We start from the raw sequence: 19,031 nt of genomic DNA, 5'->3' as shown, positions 1-19,031 counted from the left end.
TATAGTAACACTGATTTACTTGGTCAACTTATCATCCTTCTCAGTACTTATGATCGTGTCTTAGACTAAGAAACTGTCAAGAGGTTGAAAATAATGCCGTACATCCCGATCTACAAAATTACATTGAATTTTACAAGCTACAACTTTGCACCTATGATTCTGGAATTATAGGTAAATAGTGGGATGTTTGGCATCCTTCTCTCTGACTTTATACCTAAGGAAGAAAGAAAGTCATATTTATTGTGAAGCAGGTATATGTCAGGTACTGTGCTGAGCACTTCACGTATTATGTCATTTGATAACATAGAGAAGCAGAATAATGGAGTGGTAAGTCTCATAAGCCAAACAGCCTGAGTGCAAGTTGAAGCTCTGGAAGTTACTAACTCTGTGCCTCAACTTCCTCATCTGTGAAATGGGTAGGAAGATACAGTCCTTTCCTCATGGGATTGATTATTTGATTAAATGATTAAGTAAGTTCTTACTTCTGAGACACTTAGGACAGCACTGACTTTTCACTGTTAGTAACCAACCTGTACCCTGAAAACTTTGTGAGATAGTATGATTAATGCTCAATTTACAGATGAAGACTGGCACCTGGATGGTGTGGTGGGTTAAGCATCCCACCATTTCTTTCAGCACAGGTGGTGAGATGGAGCTCCGCATTGGGCTTCCTGCTTAGCAGGGTGTCTACTTGAGATTCTCTCTTCTCTGCTCTCTCTGCCCCTCACCCCTCTCTAAAATAAATAAATAAATTAATTAATTAATTAAAAATTTTACAGATAAAGTAACTGAAATTCAGAGGTGGGGCAATTTGCTCAAGGTTACAAAATTAATGATGCCCGTAGTTGGTATTTGAACTCAGGAATGCTCCCAGTGTTGAAATTCCTAGGATTATTTAACTCATGAACTCTTATCTTGCATCCCTACTGAAGATGCAGTGAAAAACAATAGACTAAGGTCCTTTGTGTTTTAGCTCAGGAGAAGAGGGGAGTCACCTAAACAACTAGACTTAAAAAAACCAAAATAACAAAAAACAAGATTAAAAAAATCCTTTAAAAATGAAGGCGTCTGGGTGACTCAGTGGTTGAGCATCTGCCTTCCATTCAGGTTGTGATCCCGTGGGCCTGGGATCGAGTCCCACCATCGGGCTCCTTGCAGGGAGTCTGCTTCTCCCTCTGCCTGTGTCTCTGCCTCTCTGTGTGTGTCTCTCATGAATAAATAAATAAAATCTTTTAAAAAAAATAAAATAAAATCTGAAAAAATAAAAATGTAAAAAATGTAAAAACAAATGAATAAAAAGAAGATATCAAAAGATTATATCAGATAATGATTAGTCAATGAAGACAATAAAACAGACTGATGTCAACCAGCAAAAACAGAAGATAACCCAAATGTTCATAAGTGGGTGAATGAATATACCAACTGCAGATTAGCCCTTCAGTGGAATAACAAGAAATGGAACACTGACCCATACAACAACATGAAAGAATCTCAAAATGATGCTCGGTAAGAACAAAAACAAAACAAAGCGAAACACTGCACGCTGTATGATTCTCTTTATATAACATTCTAGAGAATGTAAATGAATCTGCTGCCCTGACAAACACAATCCAATTGTTGCCCGGGGCTGAGGGCAGCGAGGAGGACAGACAGGCTGCAAAGAGGAAATTTGGGAGTGATGGAAATATCTGTGTCTTGGTCGTGGTCGTTATTTCATGGGTGGATCCATATAATAAAACTCATCAAATCACCCAATGTCATTTCTCCGCATATCAATTAAACCTCAGTGGAGCTGGTTTTAAAATACAGGACAGTGACTGTGAAGATCAGTAGGACAGGGCTACTGGAAGCCTCTCAAAGAGAATGATGTTTGTACTGAGATGAGAATGATGTTCAGGTTGTAAGAAGCCAGAGAAATCGAGTCCAAGGACAACCAAGTATTTGTAATCCCTTGTGAACCAGGGGCAGGGAGAGGCTGACCCCTGATGCAAGGAGGTTCAGTGTCTAAAGAGAATTTAAAAATGAATTAAGACCCACCTGAAAGTTTTTATCATCCCCAGGCACCAGCAATTCTAAACGATATCAGTGATAAAATGCTCTTCTGTGCTGGAGCAGATTGCTCCTACACCAGTGTTGTCTGTGATGGTCCACAAGATCAGAAAATTCTGTGGGGCATATGGTTCCCAGTAATTTTTGTTGAACATGGTGGTAAATTGTGATTTTAAAAATACAACTCATAAGCTTTGATCACGCATGTTTTACTTTAGCAGCACTCCTTCACAGTGCCCTGGCTTTGTGACTTTTTCATTGGCTTTTTTTTGGAATTAGACTGAACAGCCAGCACCCACCTGTACCTGGGATACCCAGCCCATCCGGGCACACCATGGTAATGTTGGACTCTGTGTGCCAACTAGCTCACGAATGCCAGGTAGTTCAGGAAAACCATTTTGTTTGCTTGTCTAACTTTTATGTTTGTTTTGTTACATTTGATTGAAAATCTCCTGTGGATCATATTCTGATTAAGCACATGGCATCTGCTCCAGACCATGTACTCAATGCCTAACACTCAATTTTTTTTCTTTTTTTAATTTAAATTCGATTAGCCAACACATAGAACATCATTAGTTTCAGATGTAGAGTTCAGTAATTCATCAGTTGCACATAATACCCAGTGCTCATCACATCACATGCCCTCCTTAATGCCCGTCATCCAGTTACCCCATCCCCCCACCTGCCTCCCCTCCAGCAACTCCAGTTTGTTTCCCATAGTTAAGAGGCTCTCATGGTTTGTCTTCCTCTGATTTCTTCCCATTCAGTTTTCTCTCCCTTCCCCTATGATCTTCTATGCTATTTTTTATATTCCTCATATGAGTGAAGCCATATGATAATTGTCTTTCTGTGATTGACTTATATCACTTAGTGTAATACCTTCCAGTTTCATCTATGTTGATGTAAATGGTATGATTTCATCCTTTCTGATGGCTGAGTAATATTCCATTGTATATATGTACTACATCTTTATCCATTCATCTGTTGATGGACATCTCAGCTCTTCCCATAGATTGGCTATTGTGGACATTGCTGCTATAAATATTGGGGCTAACACCCTATTTTTACCAAAGAAACTGAGACCCAGTGATATTAAATCGTTTCTGTAATGGAACAGCTAAGACCAGAATTCAAGTTAGACTTTTTACCATCCACAACATTGCCCCCACTGCATATTTACTGAACACCTTTTATATGCCCAGCACTGTGCAGGAAGAGACAACCCATAGAAGATCTGTAAAAAATGGTCTCTGTCCTTTAGAAATATAATCTTTGAGCCCAAGGCTAAAAAGCATGAATACCATGGGGAGATTTATTCAGTTAGTGAGCATCTATTATGCATCCATTATGAGCTGGACATTGTGATAATGGATCGAGGGTTTTCTGTGCAATCATCTCCCTTCTCACCTGTATCTTATTGATCTTCAGAGCAGCATCAGTAGTAGTAATATCGGAATCCCATTTTACAGTTAAGAAAACTGCTGAGGGGCAGCCTGGGTGGCACAGCGGTTTAGCGCCGCCTTCAGCCCAAGGTGGGAACCTAGAGACCGGGGATCTAGTCCCATGTCGGGCTCCCAGCATGGAGCCTGCTTCTCCCTCTGCCTGTGTCTCTGCCTCTCTCTCTCAATCTGTGTGTCTCTCATGAATAAATAAATAAAATCTTTTACAAAAAGAAAAAAAGAAAAGAAAAGAAAAAAGAAAAGAAAAGAGAACTGCTGAAATGTTGAATACCTTGCCTAAGCTCACACAGCTAAGAGTGGAACATCTGTTCATAGAGGCTACACTCGGGCTTCACGGTACAGGCAGTGTGGACCAAGCCAGTGGAGCATAAGAGCTTTAGTATGCTATATGGCACCGTAAAAACCCTGTTCCAAGGAACAAACTTTAACAAAGTTTGTATACTGTAACATTCCATCCCCTCCCAGCTCAGCCACCTGCATGGCACCATAACAACGTCCATACATAAGAAACAATAAGCATATTTTCAAGAGAGATGAAAGAAGCAAGAAGTTAACAGATCATCTGAATGTAGTGATCAGTTTTCCAGAACCAAACACCAGGGTACATGGCTCACAAATTCATATGTACTGACAGGAACAATGGAATAGCATATTTAAAGTCAGGACTGTTCTCAAAGATGAGAACATAATTTGTTTCTCTTGAAGTAAAAAAGGGTTCCAAAGATTTTGAGAAAATAGCATTGGTGGGTGTTGATTTTTTTTTTTCCAGAGTGATTGGTTGGTGAGAAAAGTTACCAAATACCTGAGAGCTATAGTATATGCCAAAGATGGCAAAGAAGGAGCCAATGTATCAGATTAGGTATGAATCTTGAATTATATACTTTTAGCAAAAACACGCACCCTCAATATTGAGTTTAGTAAAAACAAGCACGTTCTAAGTCTTAGTCCCAATCTACTTTTCCAGTCTTCCTCCCTGCTCCTTCCTTTCGGCCTCAACCAGACTGATGTCATCCCTTGTATCTTGCAGGCCCTTAACTGATATTTGTTGAAAGAGAGAGGGGACCTAGGTGGCTCGATGGTTGAGCGTCTGCCTTCGGCTTGGGGCGTGATCCCAGGGTCCTGGGATCAAGTCCCACATTGGGCTCCCTGCCCATTGAGCCTGCTTCTCCCTCTGCCTGTATCTCTGCCTCTCTCTCTGTGTCTCTCATGAATAAATAAATAAAACACTTAAAAGAGAGAGAGAGAGAGAGAGAGAGGAATAAAGGAACAGAGAAGGGAAATAAAATGGTCAATATAATCAAGACTTAAATGGACTCCTACTATCTCCCTGCTCTACACAATCCTACTCTACAGAAAGGATCTGACAATCTCAGATTTAAGTGTCATCAGACGTGACCAGAAGAAGCTTCTAACTAATCTAGAGCAGTGGTTTTCTGCCTTGGCTGCACATCAGAATCACTCAGAGTTTTCAAAAAACACTAATGTGCAGGCCCCACCCCTGGAACATCTGATTCAATTGAACCGGAGGGACACCCAAGCCATGATGCTTTATTTCTAATGTGCAGACGGGGTTGCCCGTTTCTGGCACAGTCTGGTCCCATCAGAGGTCCAGAGAGTTGATGTCATGTCTCCATGGCCAGAGAACTGGTAGGTGACAGAGTCAGGAGATAAACTCGCAGCATTACTGGGTCACTCTAGGCTTTTCACAGCTCTTGATATCATGAAATCCTTCTCTTTCAAATTTCTCAGGCTTCAGTTTTTCTCATTCCTATATTCATTTAACAAATAGTTATTAGGCACCTACCATGTGCCAGGTGCCAGGTATGCAGCAGTGAGCAAATCAGCCAGTTTGGGTCTTGGCCTCAGCAGGAAAAGTCCTCATACCTGGACATCTTTCCCAATTTGGATCATTCAGTCTCCAGGTCTCTACTTAGATTGTGAATTTCTTGGGATTAGGAGCCATGATATTCATCTCTGGAGCTGCAGAGCCTAGCACACTACTCAGTACAAAGGCAGATTTGATAAAAGTTTGACAGAGAAACAAATACAAATGATTTCTAAATCCCCATATGTGGGATAAAGAAAACAGAAAAGTGTCAAGATCACTTTTATTAGTCAAGACATTTTTTTCAATCCTATGTCATACAAATCTAAATTAAATTTTCCCAGTCAAGAGAGATCATTTACTTGCTCGTAAGTGGCAAAGGCAAGTGCACAGAATCCCAGAGCTCAAACCATGTCATTAGGGCTCAATCTCTCTTGGTGGTTCCCTGTGGCTCAGTTTGTGTCATCTTGGCTTCATTCTTAATTCAGGGCCTCTCCACGTGACAGGCAAGATGCTCCTCCAGTATTCCCAGGTTTGTATCCTCTGATTTTAGCAATCCAAGCACAGACTTGGAGGGCCCAATGTGCCCGTCCCTGAACCAAACACTATGTGGTTCAAACGTTTCCTCCATGCTCTCTGAGTATCTACTATGTGCCAGTCCTTGTGCAAACAAGGAGGCTGTCAGTGAACACTTCGAGAGAGAGAGGGATGGATGGGGGGGGGGTGGAGGTGGATGGACTGATGGATGGATGGGTGGATGGATGGGAAGGTTGATGGATGGGCGAATGGCAGCTAGATGCGCGGACGGATGGATGCGTAGATGATGGATGGTGGACGGATATCACTACTATGACGGTAGTATCCAATGGCTTCACCCAGAGCAGCCTGAGACCCCCTTGTCACCCTTCTCACCAGTTTGTCACTTCACTTTCAAAAAGCCTTCTCCTTGCCCGCAGAGCCATCAGACGGTCTCTACTGGTCCTCGGGCAGCAGCCACAGCCGGTGCTTCCCCTCCCTCCTGCCATCCAGCAACCAGCCCTCTGGAATCAATGCTAGTGAACTGGGTGTGAACGGAAGCAGACAGCTCGTCACTTGCCATTATTTGCTTCTGAGCGTGTGCATTCCCGCCGCTCCCCCTTCCCTGTCTCTCCTCCTTCCTTCCCGCTTCTTGGGAACCGGCTCCCGCGCAGGCCGGCTGCTCATCTGCATTTGGCCGCCAGGACCTGCGCGGGGAGGCGGGCCGAGGCGGGAGGGCGCCGCGCGGCGCTGTGGCGGCGCAGCCTGGGAGCCGGTGCCCGGCGCGAGCGGCCCAGGGATCGCCCATGAGGCCTCCGCCGCGCGGCTCTAGGCAGCCCTGCGGCTCGGCCCTGGGGCTCCTCGCCCTCTGCCTGGCGGCGGCGCGGGCTCTGCAAGGTAAGCGCGGGGCGGCGGGGTCCGGGGGGCTCGGGGGGCCCGGGGAGCTCGGGGGGCGGCGGGGGGTCCGGGGGACCCGGGGAGCTCGGGGGGCCCGGGGAGCTCGGGGGGCGGCGGGGGTCCGGGGGGCTCGGGGGGCCCGGGGAGCTCGGGGGGCGGCGGGGGGCTCGGGGGGGCCCGGGGAGCTCGGGGGGCGGCGGCGGGGCGCGGGGAGGGGGCGGCGGGGCCCGCGGAGCTCGGGGCGCGCACGGAGTCGCCCCCCGCGGGCCCGGCGAGGGGTGGGCGCGTCCCCTGCGGCGCCGGCGGCGGCGGGGCACCCGCTGAGCCGAGGCTCTCCCGCCCGCGCCCCGGGGCGCTCCGAGGTGCCCGCGGCCCCGCGCGGCCGGGCGTTATCAGAGCCGGAAGCCGGCGGGGAGATAACCTCCTTTGCAGTATTTTCTGTTTCTTTTTCCTGGAATAACGAGGACTGCGGCCGAGGCGTCCCCGACCCCCAAGGGCACGCGGGCCCCGCTCCGACGGTGGGGACCCCTCGACCTCCGCGGGCTTCCCCGGTCACCCAGATGAACCCGCAGCCACCTCTCTTGAAGAAAAGGGGTCCTGGGGGTTCGGGTCGGGTCCCGGGGCCTGGGCTCCTTAGGCTGGAGGTGTCCTCGCCGGTGCACCGAGGGGCGGGCCCGGGCGGGTTGGCCCTAGAGTCTCCCGATCTGGAGGAGTCTGCGCAAACTCCCGACGACACGAGCCACAGATTGTAACAGTTTAACCTTCTCATCTCATCCGGAACATTATTGTCCTCCCCATTTTGCAGATTAGTCCATTGAGATTTAGAGTAACTGGTGCAGGGCCATTGGAGGTGGGAGCACCCGCAGTAAAAGCCTGCACAATTAAGACCTATGCACTCACCATCCCTCAGCCTTTACAAGACTTCTGTCTTCGAATCCACAAGGCATTTCTGTAAGTGCCACTCGATCACTTTTCACTGTTTCACAAGTGAGGAAACCGAGGCACGCAGAGGTTTTTGCTTGTACAGTCACCAGATACTCAGTCCAGACCCAGGCAATCTCGCTCTGGACCCTTTACACTGCTCTGGCTAAAGCCCCGCTTTGGAGACTGCAAACCTCAGAAACCTAGAAAGATCGGGATAGATCATGTACACTTCTGGAGGCCTGTTGAGAAAGAAATAACTGGTTGTTAGTCCTTCGGGTAGGTCGGTGTGTCTGGCGTTGCAGTGAGCTTTTCAGCTGTTTTTCAGCCCTCCAACACGTTTCCACCCGCCATTCTTATACAACATCTGTGCAGATGTTCCTGACACTCTGGGCCAGCCATTTGCCACAGTGCATAATTCATTCATTCCCATTGCTGGCACCCTCGGCCTGTAGGAAGCAGGCCACAGTGGGGGAACCTAGTTCACAGTCGTGCCCTTAGAGAGCAAACGAGGGCACCAGCTTGCAGCACTGAGCCCTGAGAGGCTGCAGATGCTAATGTTCTGGGAGCCCCAGAGGTTCAGAACCTGGCATGGAGAACTGGCCCGCTGAGTCATTCATGGCCCAGTCCCCAGGAGAACAGGGGAACAGAGAGCAGGCTGAGTCTGGGTCTGGGGAGGGAGTGGATAGGCCAGGAGCACCCACGACTAGAATGGAGCTGTGGGGTCTGGGCTCCGCTGGGGGTGGGACGGGTGGGTGGGGGAGGGAGAGTCAGTGTAGGAGGAATCTCACTGAAGCCCCTGGAGAGGCCCAGATCCATTACTCCAAGACAAGGCCCTACTGGTCACCTGGTGCTGCCGTCTGTGTGGCTCACATTTACTGAGCACCTATTAAGCATTAAGCTCTTCACTGGCCCTTGATGAAACAGAGACATACGAGCTGAGGTCTCTCTCTGCACTGTCATTTTAGATGTATATACAGTGGGTTTGTATACATATAACAGTACTCAGCAAAAAAAAAAAAAAAAAAAAAAAGGTGCAATATGCTGTACTCGTTATTCAGAAACCTAGTGTTTACACCACTTTCTTTTCAGCTCTACCCACGTTGAGAAGCAGAGATCTTGCTCATTGCTCTTGGCTGCTATACCTGTGTCATCATATAAATATTCTGCTTTGTACTTAGCCAGCCCTGTCCTGCTAGACATTTGAGCTTTCAGTGTTCAGCCCCCACTCAGGCGAGAGCAGCCCCCCATCACAGGATGACAAGTACAATGGCTAGTGATACGCACATCATATGGACAACATGGCATGCCTTGCACACACACTTCCTTTCCACAGGGGTAGTGCTCAAAAAAATTATTGGAGGATTAAATGAAGCTATTGAGGGAGTGGTGAGGGCTTTCAAACAGAAAATCATCCAGATTTCTTAATTTCTGATCTCCAAGAGAGATCTGATATAGTCTATGCTGGTCTGGGATGGGGCTACAGTCAGGAGACCCTCCTTTCTCCATTAATTATCACCAGGACCTAAGGACACCTATATATTTCATTCCCTATAAAACTTTTTCTTTAACATTTATTATTATTTACTTATTTATTTATGCATAATTGGCATACAATGTTACGCTACCTTAAAGTGTACACCATATTGATTAGATAATTCTATATATTACTCAGTGCTCATCAAGATAAGTATAGTCACCAAGAACATTGTTAAAAAATGATTGACTGAGGGCAGCTGGGTGGTTCACTTGGTTAAGGGACCTACTCTTGATTTCGGCTCAGGTTATAATCTCAGATCAAGCCCTGTGTGAAGCTCTCTGCTCAGGGTGGAGTCTACTTGAGATTCTCTCTCCCTCTCACTATCCCTCTGTGCCTCCCCTTGCTTATTTGTGCTCTCTTTAAAAAAAAATAAATAAAATCTTTAAAAAAAATTTTTTTTTCAGAGAGAGAGAGAGAGAGAGGCAGAGACACAGGCAGAGGGAGAAGCAGGCTCTATGAAGGGAGCCTAATGTGGGACTCCATCCTGGGTCTCCGGGATCATGCCCTGGACTGAGGTGGTGCTAAAGTACTGAGCCATCCGGGCTGCCCTAAAAATTTTTTTTGAATGATTGACTGTGTATCCTATGCTGTACTTTTTCATCTCCATATTGTATTTATTTTGTAACTGAAAGTTTATGCCTCTGCATCCTGTTTACCCATCCTCTCACCCACCTCCCCTCTGGCAACTACCAGTTCTCTGTATATAAGAATCTGTTTCTGCTTGTTTATTTGTTCATTGGTTTTGTTTTTTAGACTCCACATTTAAGTGAAGTAATATGGTATTTGTGTTATCCATGTCTTATTTCACTTAGCATAATTCCCCTTAGGTCTGGCCCATGTTGTCAGAAATGGCAAGGTGTCATTCTTTTTTATGGCCTAGTAATATTCCATTGTGTGTGTGTGTGTGTGTGTGTGTGTGTGTGTGTGTGTACACACACCTCATCTTCTTTATCCATCCCTCAGTCAATGAACACTTGGGTTGCTTCTTTGCTATTGTAAATAATGCTGCAGTAAACAAAGGAGTACATGTATCTTTTCAAATTAGTGCCTTTGTTTTCTTTGGATAAATATCCAGCAGTGGAATTACTGGATTGTATGATAGTCCTATTTTTAATTTTGGGGGGAACCTCCATACTATTTTCCACAGTGGTTGCACCAGTTTAAATTCCCACCAGCAGTACATGAGGGTTACCTTTTCTCCATTCTCACCGACACTTGTTATTTCTTGTCTTTCTGATAGTAGTTATTCTAACCTGCGCAAAGCGATAGCTCATTGTGGTTTTGATTTGCATTTCCCTAATGATTGCTGATGCTGAGCATCTTTTCATGTGTCTGTTGGCCATCTGTATGTCTTTGGAAAAATGGCTAGTCAGATATTCTTCCTATTTTTAAATCAGGTTGTTTGTGGTTTTTTGGTGTTGAATTGTAGAAGTTCTTTATGTATCTTGGATATTAACCCCTTATCAGATATATCATTTGTAAATATCTTCAATAGATTACCTTTTTGTTTTGATGGTTTCCTTTGCTGTGCAAATGCTTTGTATTTCGGTGTAGTCCTGATTATTTTTTGCTTTTGTACCCCTTGCCTGAGGAGACATATCTAGAAAAATGTTGCTAAGGCTAATGTCAAAGAGATTACTGCCTGTTTTCTTTTAGGAGTTTTATCAATTCAGGTTTCACAGTTAGGTCTTTAATCCATTTCAGTTAATTTTTGTGTGTGATGTAAGCAAGGGGTTCAGTTTTCCCCACATCATTTATTGAAGAGACTGTCTTCCCCATTATAAATTCTTGCCTCATTTGTTGTAAGTTAATTGACCATACAACCATGAGTTTATTTCTGGTCTTTGTGTTCTGTTCTTTTGATCTCTGTTTCTGTGCACCTACCACACAGTTTTTATTATTATAGTTTTGTAGTGTATCTTGAAATCCGGGATTGAGATAACCTTCAGCTTTGTACTTCTTTCTCAGGACTGAGTGGCTGGCTATTTGGGGTCTTTGTGGTTCCATACAAATTTTAGTTCTGTGAAAAATGATATTGGCATTTTGATAGGGATTGCATTGAATCTGTAGTTTGCTTAAGATAACATGGACATTTTAATGCTATTAATTCTTCCAATCCATGACCATAGTATATCTTTCCATTTGTTTGTGTTGTCCTCAATTTCTTTCATCAATGCTATTTTTCATCAATGTTCTTTCATCAGTATAGTTTTCAGAGTACAGGTCTTTCACCTCCTTGGTTAAGTTTATTCATATGTACTTTGTTCTTATTGGTGCTACTGTAAATGGAATTGTTTTCATAATTTCTCTTCCTGCTACTTCATTATAGTGTATAGAAATACAACCGATTTTTGTATGTTAATTTTGTATTCTGCAACTTTACTGGATTAATTTCTTTAGGATTTTCTACATATAGCATCATGTCATCTGCAAATAGGTTTACTTTCTTTTTTTTTTTTTTTAAGATTTATTTATTTATTCGGGGGGGGGGGAAGGGGGCAGAGACACAGGCAGAGGGAGAAGTAGGCTCCATGCAGGGAGCCCCACATGGGACTCAATCCTGGGTCTCCAGGATCACATTCTAGGGCTGCAGACGGCGCTAAACCGCTGTGCCACTGGGGCTGCCCCTAGGTTTACTTTCTTACCAGTATGGCTTCTTTTCATTCTTTGTCTCATCTGCTTGCTGTAGCTAGGATTTCTAATACTATGTTGAATCAGAGTGGTGAGAGTGGATATCCTTGTCTTGTTCCTGATCTTAAAGGAAACACTTTCCATTTTTCACCACTGAGTATGTTATAAGCTGTGGATTTTATGCATGGCCTTTGTTATGTTGAGGTATGTCTCCTCTAACCGCACTTTGTTGAGGTTTTCACCATGAACGGAAGTTGTACTTTGTCTAATGCTTTTTCTGCATCTGTTGAGATAATCATATGGTTTTTATTCTTCCTCTTGTTAATGTGATGTATCACCTTGAATGATTTGCAGATATTGAACCACCTTAGCATCCTTGGATTAATCCCACTTGATTGTGGTGAATGACTTTTTTATGGTTTTGTGGAATTCTGTTTGCTGTTTTGTTGAGGATTTTTGCATCTATGTTCATCAGGGATATTGGCCTATAATTTTCTTTCTTTCTTTCTTTTTTTTCTCGTGTGTTTGGTTTTGGTATCAGGGTAATGCTGGCCTCATAGGATGAATTTGGAAGATTTATTTCCTCTTCTATTTTTGGAATAATTTGAGAAGAATAGGTATTAAGTCTTCTTTAAATGTGTCATAGAATTCACCCGAGAAGCCTTCTGGTCCTGGACTTTTGTTTGTTGGGGTTTTTTTTTTATTTTAACAGATTTTATTACTAGTAATTGATCAGTTCAGGTTTTCCATGTCTTCCTTTTTCTTTTTTCTTTTTTTTAAAGATTTTGTTTATTTATTCATAAGAGGTACAGAGAGAGAGGCAGAGACATAGGCAGAAGGAGAAGCAGGCTCCTCAAGGGTAGCCCGATGTGGGACTCGATCCTGGAACTCCAGGACCACATCCTGAGCCAAAGGCAGACGCTCAACCACTGAGCCACCCAGGTGTCCCTTTCCATGTCTTCTTGGTTCATTTCTGAAAGAGTGTATGTTTCTGGGAATTTATCCATTTCTTCTAGGTTGTTCAATTTGTTAGCATATGCATTTTCATCATATTCTGTTGTAATTCTTTGTATTTCTGTGGTATTGGTTGTTATTTCTCCTCCTTCATTTCTGATTTAATTAATAGAGTCCTCTCCATTTTTTTCTTGATGAGTCTGGATAAAAGTTGATCAATTTTATCTTTTCAAAGCACCAGCTCTTGCTTTCATTAATTTTTTTTTCTGTTTTTTTTTTCAGTCTCTTTCGTTTATTTCTGCTGTAATCATTTCCTCTTTGATTTCTTTATTGACTTGGTTAGTAGCATGTTGTTTAGCCTCCATGTGTTTGTGTTTTTTCCAGTCTTTTTCTCGTAATTGATTCCTAGTTTCATATGGTTGTGGTGCAAAAGATGCTTGATATAATTTCAATCCTCTTAAATTTATTGAGACTTGTTTTGTGGCCTACTGTGTGACCTACTCTGGAGGATGTTCCATGTTCACTTGAAAAAATATGCAGTCTGTTTTTTTTGGATGGAATGTTCTGTACATATTTGTTTGTCTGGTCTAATGTGTTGTTCAAAGCCACTATTTCCTTGTTGATTTTCTGTCTGGATAATCTATCCATTGATATATGTAGTGTGTTAAAGTTCCCTACTATTACTGTATTATGTTAATTTCTTCCTTTATCTCTGTTAATAGTTGCTTTATGTATTTAAGAACTCTGTGTTGAGCAGCCCCGGTGGTGCAGCGGTTTAGCACCGCCTGCAGCCCCGGGGTGTGGTCCTGGGGACCCGGGATCAAGTCCTGTGTTGGGCTCCATGTGTGGAGCCTGCTTCTCCCTCTGCCTGTGTCTCTGCCTCTCTCTCTCTCTCTCTCTCTCTCTGTCTCTATGAATAAATAAATAAATCTTTAAAAAAAAAAAGAACTCTGTGTTGGGTGCATAGATATTTGCAATTGTTATATCCTCTTGTTGGACTGATTCCTCTGTCATAATGTAGTGTCTTTTTTTCTCTTGCTACAGTCTTCATTTTAAAGCCTCTTATGTCTGATAGAAATACTGCTACCCTGGCTTTTTTTTTCTCCTCCCATTTGTATGGTATATGCTTTTGGTTTTGTTTGGTTTGGTTTTTAGAGAGAGAGAGAGAGAGCCAGTGGGTGGGTGGTGAAGAGAGAGAGAGAGAGAGAGAGGGAGAAAATCCCAAACAGGCTCCATTCTCAGTGCAGAGTCTTGATGCAGGGCTGATCCCACAACCCTGACACCATGACCTGAGCCAAAATCAAGAGTCAGCTGCTCAAGCAGCTGAGCTACCCAGGTAGCCCTGCATGGTATGTGTTTCAAGCCTTTCACTTCAGTCTGTATGTGTCTTTAGGTCTGAAATGAGTTTCTTGTAAGCAGCATAAATGGGTCTCTTTTTTTAATCCATTCAGTAACCTTATGTCCTTTGATTGGAGCATTTAGTTCATTTACATGTAAAGTAATTACTTTTTTTTTTTAAAGATTTTATTTATTCATGAGAGACACACAGAGAGAGAGAGAGGCAGAGACACAGGCAGAGGGAGAAGCAGGCTCCAAGCAGGGAGCCGATGTGAGATTCGATCCCGGGACTCCAGAATCACGCCCTGGGCCGAAGGCAGGCGCTTAACCGCTGAGCCACCCAGGGATCCCCAATGTAATTACTGATGGGTGTGTACTTATTGCCATTTTGTTCATTTTTTTCCTGGTAGTTATGTAGTTCTTCTGTTTCTTTCTTCTCTTGCTCTCTTCCTTTGTGGTTTCGATTGGTTTTCTCTAGTGTTATGTTTGGATTCCTTTCTCTTTGCTTTTTGTGCACCTATTACAGGTTTTTGATTTGTGGCTAACATTGGGTTCATCTATAACATCTTATGTGTAAAGAAGTCTATATTAGGTTGACAGTTGCTTAAGTTTGAACACATTCTAAAAGCATGAAATTTTATTCCCCCTCCACATTTTATGTATATGTTGTCATATTTTACATGTTCTTTTTCTTTAACAGTATTTTTTTTTTAAGATTTTATTTATTTATTCATGAGAGACACAGGGAGAGAGGCAGAGACACAGGCAGTGGGAGAAGCAGGCTCCATTCAGGGACCCCGATGTGGGACTCCATCCCAGGTCTCCAGGATCATGCCCGGGGCTGAAGGCGGTGCTAAACCGCTGAGCCACCCGGGCTGCCTCTATTTTACATGTTCTTATTTTGCATATCCCTTAACTAATTTTGTAGCTATAACTGATTTTACTATTTTTGTATTTTAATCTCCATATCAATTTTGTAACTGGTCAACCTGCTATTTAACTAGGTGTTGGCTTTTACTCATGAAATTTTTTCCCTTTTATAATTCTTTAAATTTCTAGTTATGGCCTTTTCTTTCTACTCAAAGAATTCCCTTTAACATTTCTTGTGAGGCTGGTTTCATGGTGATGAACTCTTTTAACTTTTGTTTGTCTGGGAAATTCTCTCCTTCTATTCTGAATGATTACCTTGCCAGGTAGGGCATTTTTGTTTGTAGGTTTTTCCCTTTTAGCACTTTGAGCATACCAGGCCACTCCTTCTGACTTGCAAAATTTCTGCTGAGAAATCAGTGGATAGCCATGTGGAGTTCCTCTTATATGTAATTGTTTTCTTTTTTCTTGCTGTTTTTAAAATTTAAAGCTCAATGATTTTTTGTTATTTTATTTTTTTTAAGATTTTTTTTTTTCTTTATTTGAGAGAGAGAGAGTGGAGGGGCAGAGGGAGATGGAGATGAAGAGGGAAAGAATCTCGAGCAGGCTCCACAGATTGCAGAGCCCTACGGGGGGCTTGGCCCCACATCCCTGAGACCCTGACCTGAACTGAAACCAAGAGTTGGATGCCCAACTGACTAAGCCACCCAGGACCCCCTACGTTTTGTTATTTTAATTATGTGTCTTAGTGTGAACCTCCTAGGGTTAATCTTGTTAGGGGTTCTCTTTGCTTCCTAGATCAGGATGTCAGTTTCCTTCCCCAGATAACTGTTATTTCTTCAAATAAGTCGTCTCCCCTTTTTTCTCTCTCATCTCCTTCTGGGATCTCTATAATGCAAATGTTATTACACATGATGATTTCTCGGAGTTCCCTTAACTTGTTCTCATTTTTTATGATTTTTTCCCCCTTTTTGCTGCTCAGCTTAAAGGTTACTTTTCATTATCCTGTCTGCTGTGGTACTTTTTAAAATATTTTTAAAATTTTCTAAGGTCAGAATGCATCAATAGCAAATCAGTAGCTTTTCTATAATCTCTGTTGGCCTGGACTGAAGTGAAGCCTTTCCTGAGAGGACATGTGTTGCTTCTGGCAGTCACCAGGAGGCAGCTTATCTGGGGAGTAGGAAAGGCTTCATGGAGGAGGTGAGGCTGAGTCTTGAAGTAAGTGTATAAGACAAGATGGAGAAGAGAATTCTAGGTATACAGCAGGCATTCAAAAAATAGATGCATTATTGCTTTGGGGGCCTGGCAGGGTCTGGACGTGCTAAAAAACAGAAGAGGAAGCTGCTGCCTTAGCATCCTCTACCAGGATCTTAGCAGAAACCTCCCTCTGAGATCCTGCTGACGCTGTAAGTCCCTGGTCCAGTGCATTCAGGACCCTGGTTTGCCCGCACCTCTGTTTTCCCTGGAAAATGAGGTAGGAATCTATTTAGTTATCCAGAAGAAATGAGGGTAGGAGAGAGGCCAGATTGGCAAGTTCAGAGTTAGAAAATGATTTTCTCCTGAACTGGTTTGCTGGGCTGGGGAGGCACCAGTCAGCCCTGTGGGCAAAGGGGAGATGACACACCAGACCGTGAAGGGAGCACAGGATGTTCATCGTTCATGTGTGGTTCAGGAAACACATTGGCCGGTCCCATGCTAAGATGCACCCTGAGGGACAGCTCAGGCCTGTGCCATCCTGACCGCAGAGGGGCCTGACTGGTCTGAAATTTCCCAAGAAAGCCTCAGAGGGAGAAGGGGAAGAGCCTGGGTGACTGGTCCCAGTCCCAGAGGAAGATAACACATACAAGTCACCTTCTTCCCTTGCTTGCACAAGACAAGGAGGATGGGCTGGCTCAGTGGCTCACAGCCAAGGCCACACATTAGAGCCACCTGGGGGGACTTGTGAGCCCTACAGATGTTCAGACCTACTCTAGAGAGTGAAGTGGGTATCTCCAAGGGCAGGACCCAGTACTGCTTTGTTTCAATTTTAAGTTCCTTGGGTGCTTCTAATATGTGGCCAGGAGGTGCTCCTCAACAAGGCCGTTTCTAGGTTCCTTCCATTAGTCTTACCCTATGGAAACGACTTGTCAGGAAGTATGTGTGTTTCTTCTACCTTCTGTTCTCAGAACATCCATCATTGTATGGCTGAGTCTCACTTTTTTTTTTTAAAGATTTATTTATTTACTTTTTAAAGAAAGAGTATGAGCTGGAGGGGGAGACGGAGTGGGAGAGGAAGAGAGAATCTCCAGCAGACTCCAAGCTGAACAAGGAGCCTGATGCGGGGCTCAATCTCACAACCCTGAGATCAGGACCCGAGCTGAAACCAAGAGTCAGACGCTTCACCGACGGAGCCACCCAGGCGCCCCTCATTTATGTCTTATTTATGGTTTGATCCTGACAAACCTATAGATAATTTCCCACCAGGCTTGGGTCAGGAGATAAGGCTGCTTGGCTTGGGAGTTCGGTTTGCTCAATAATAGTTCCTGAGTACCTACTATGTGAGAGGCACTGTGCCAGGAACTAAGGATACTCAGCAATAGGGGATGGCATGGCCCAGGGGGATGTCAGATCCTAACCTGATGATTTGCTGTTAGGTGCCCTGGGGCACAGAAAGGGATTTACTTAGCTTGGTTGGAGTTGGAAAGAGGCTTCTTGAAGAACAAGTCTGGAAGGCCAAATAGGAGGTAGCCAGGTGAGCCAGGAGGGAGAAGGTTCTGAGTAACAGGAAATAATAAACACAGACACAGCACTGCCATCTTTTTTCCCTTTGTGCCAGTAGCAGGGTGACCATTCTTTAGTTAAACCAGCTTTTCCAACACTTGCCAGTTTCTTCCTATGTAATCTTACAAGTTCTGTAGCACGTAAAGGGATAGAGCTTGGGAAGGCTTTGGATCTTAGTGGAAGGTGCTGGAATCGTTCTTCTGATAGACCCTTACACTAATGCCACAGAATCAGGAGGGAGATGTGGGTCCCTTAGCACCAAGCAGTGACTAGAGAACCTCCTCTGAGGCTCCTTTCTCTACTCATATCCCTGCCCCAGGCTCACCAGGGGAGTGGATCACATTCCTTTTGGAAGCCAATGCCCAGAAGCAAAACAGCAGACCTGCTCTTTCCTGTTACCATCAACCACGCCTTCTGTGTACTTTGGGATGGGATTTCAGGGGTTCCTGAACCAGAGCTTATTCTTTTATGTCAGGTTTGACAGCCGCAGCCTGATATCTGTCATATCATACACACTGCTGGGCACCGGCGATACAGACCTGAGCTCGGGCCGGGCGCTTGCCGGCCGCTTCCAGCGGGGAGATGGGCAGTCGCTCCTCTAGAATGAACGCAAGGCAGGCCGGGAGCTGAAGAGGAGAAAAGCCAGCCTCTCCTGAGTTTTGTGATTGTTAATAACAGTTACAAGACAACAGTGTGTGTGGCTGTTTATGGAGCACGTGCTTTGTGCCTGGTACTGCAACGGCTGCTTTCCATTCACCGTCACACAGGTGCTATTAGTCCCCATTATACAGGTAAAGAAACTGAGGTTCAGAGGGTTCAACAGTGACCATGGATCCGCCCCTGGGCTCAGAGCTGAGAGCTGATCTAGAAGGATGAGCCACTAACCGAGAGGAAATACAAGGAACTGGGGTAAGCGTGTGACTAGGAACAGGGAGCCCTGGGAACACAGAGCTGGGACCTCCAGCCTGGTGTTGAGCGATTAGGGAAGGCTTCCTGGAAGAAGTGATGTTTAAACTAAAATCTGCAGGATGAAGAATTGGCCCTTTTTTTTTTTTTTTAAAATTGGCCCTTAGTCTCTCTGAAGGAGCAGCTTCGTGCCCTGGCCGTGGTACCCAGTCATGAGTGTGCCTGAATCCTTTGATTGCTCTATGCCCCTCTTCCAGAGGCCTTCAGGCGCCCTATAAACTCGTCCCAGGGAACTATTGGGATGTCACCGCACCTCATTTCTTCCTCAGTCCTCCTATTCCACACACATTTACTGCAGAGGAACCCG

At 44.4% G+C, this 19,031-nt stretch overlaps 1 protein-coding gene across 1 annotated transcript in view; it reads left to right on the top strand.

The window, feature by feature from the left end:
- Nucleotides 1-6,460: 6,460 nt before the first annotated feature.
- VSTM5 (V-set and transmembrane domain containing 5) overlaps nt 6,461-19,031 on the top strand; it is a 31,460-nt gene continuing 18,889 nt past the window's right edge. Inside the window, exon 1 of the mRNA XM_072726185.1 lies at nt 6,461-6,747. Coding sequence (XP_072582286.1) covers nt 6,657-6,747 — 91 coding nt within the window. The 5' untranslated portion in view covers nt 6,461-6,656. The remainder of the gene's footprint in view (nt 6,748-19,031) is intronic.

The sequence above is a fragment of the Vulpes vulpes genome, chromosome 11 (genome assembly GCF_048418805.1).
Source record: "Vulpes vulpes isolate BD-2025 chromosome 11, VulVul3, whole genome shotgun sequence".
In the NCBI taxonomy this organism is placed as follows: Eukaryota; Metazoa; Chordata; class Mammalia; order Carnivora; family Canidae; genus Vulpes; species Vulpes vulpes.
This window is presented reverse-complemented; position numbering and strand designations above follow the sequence as displayed.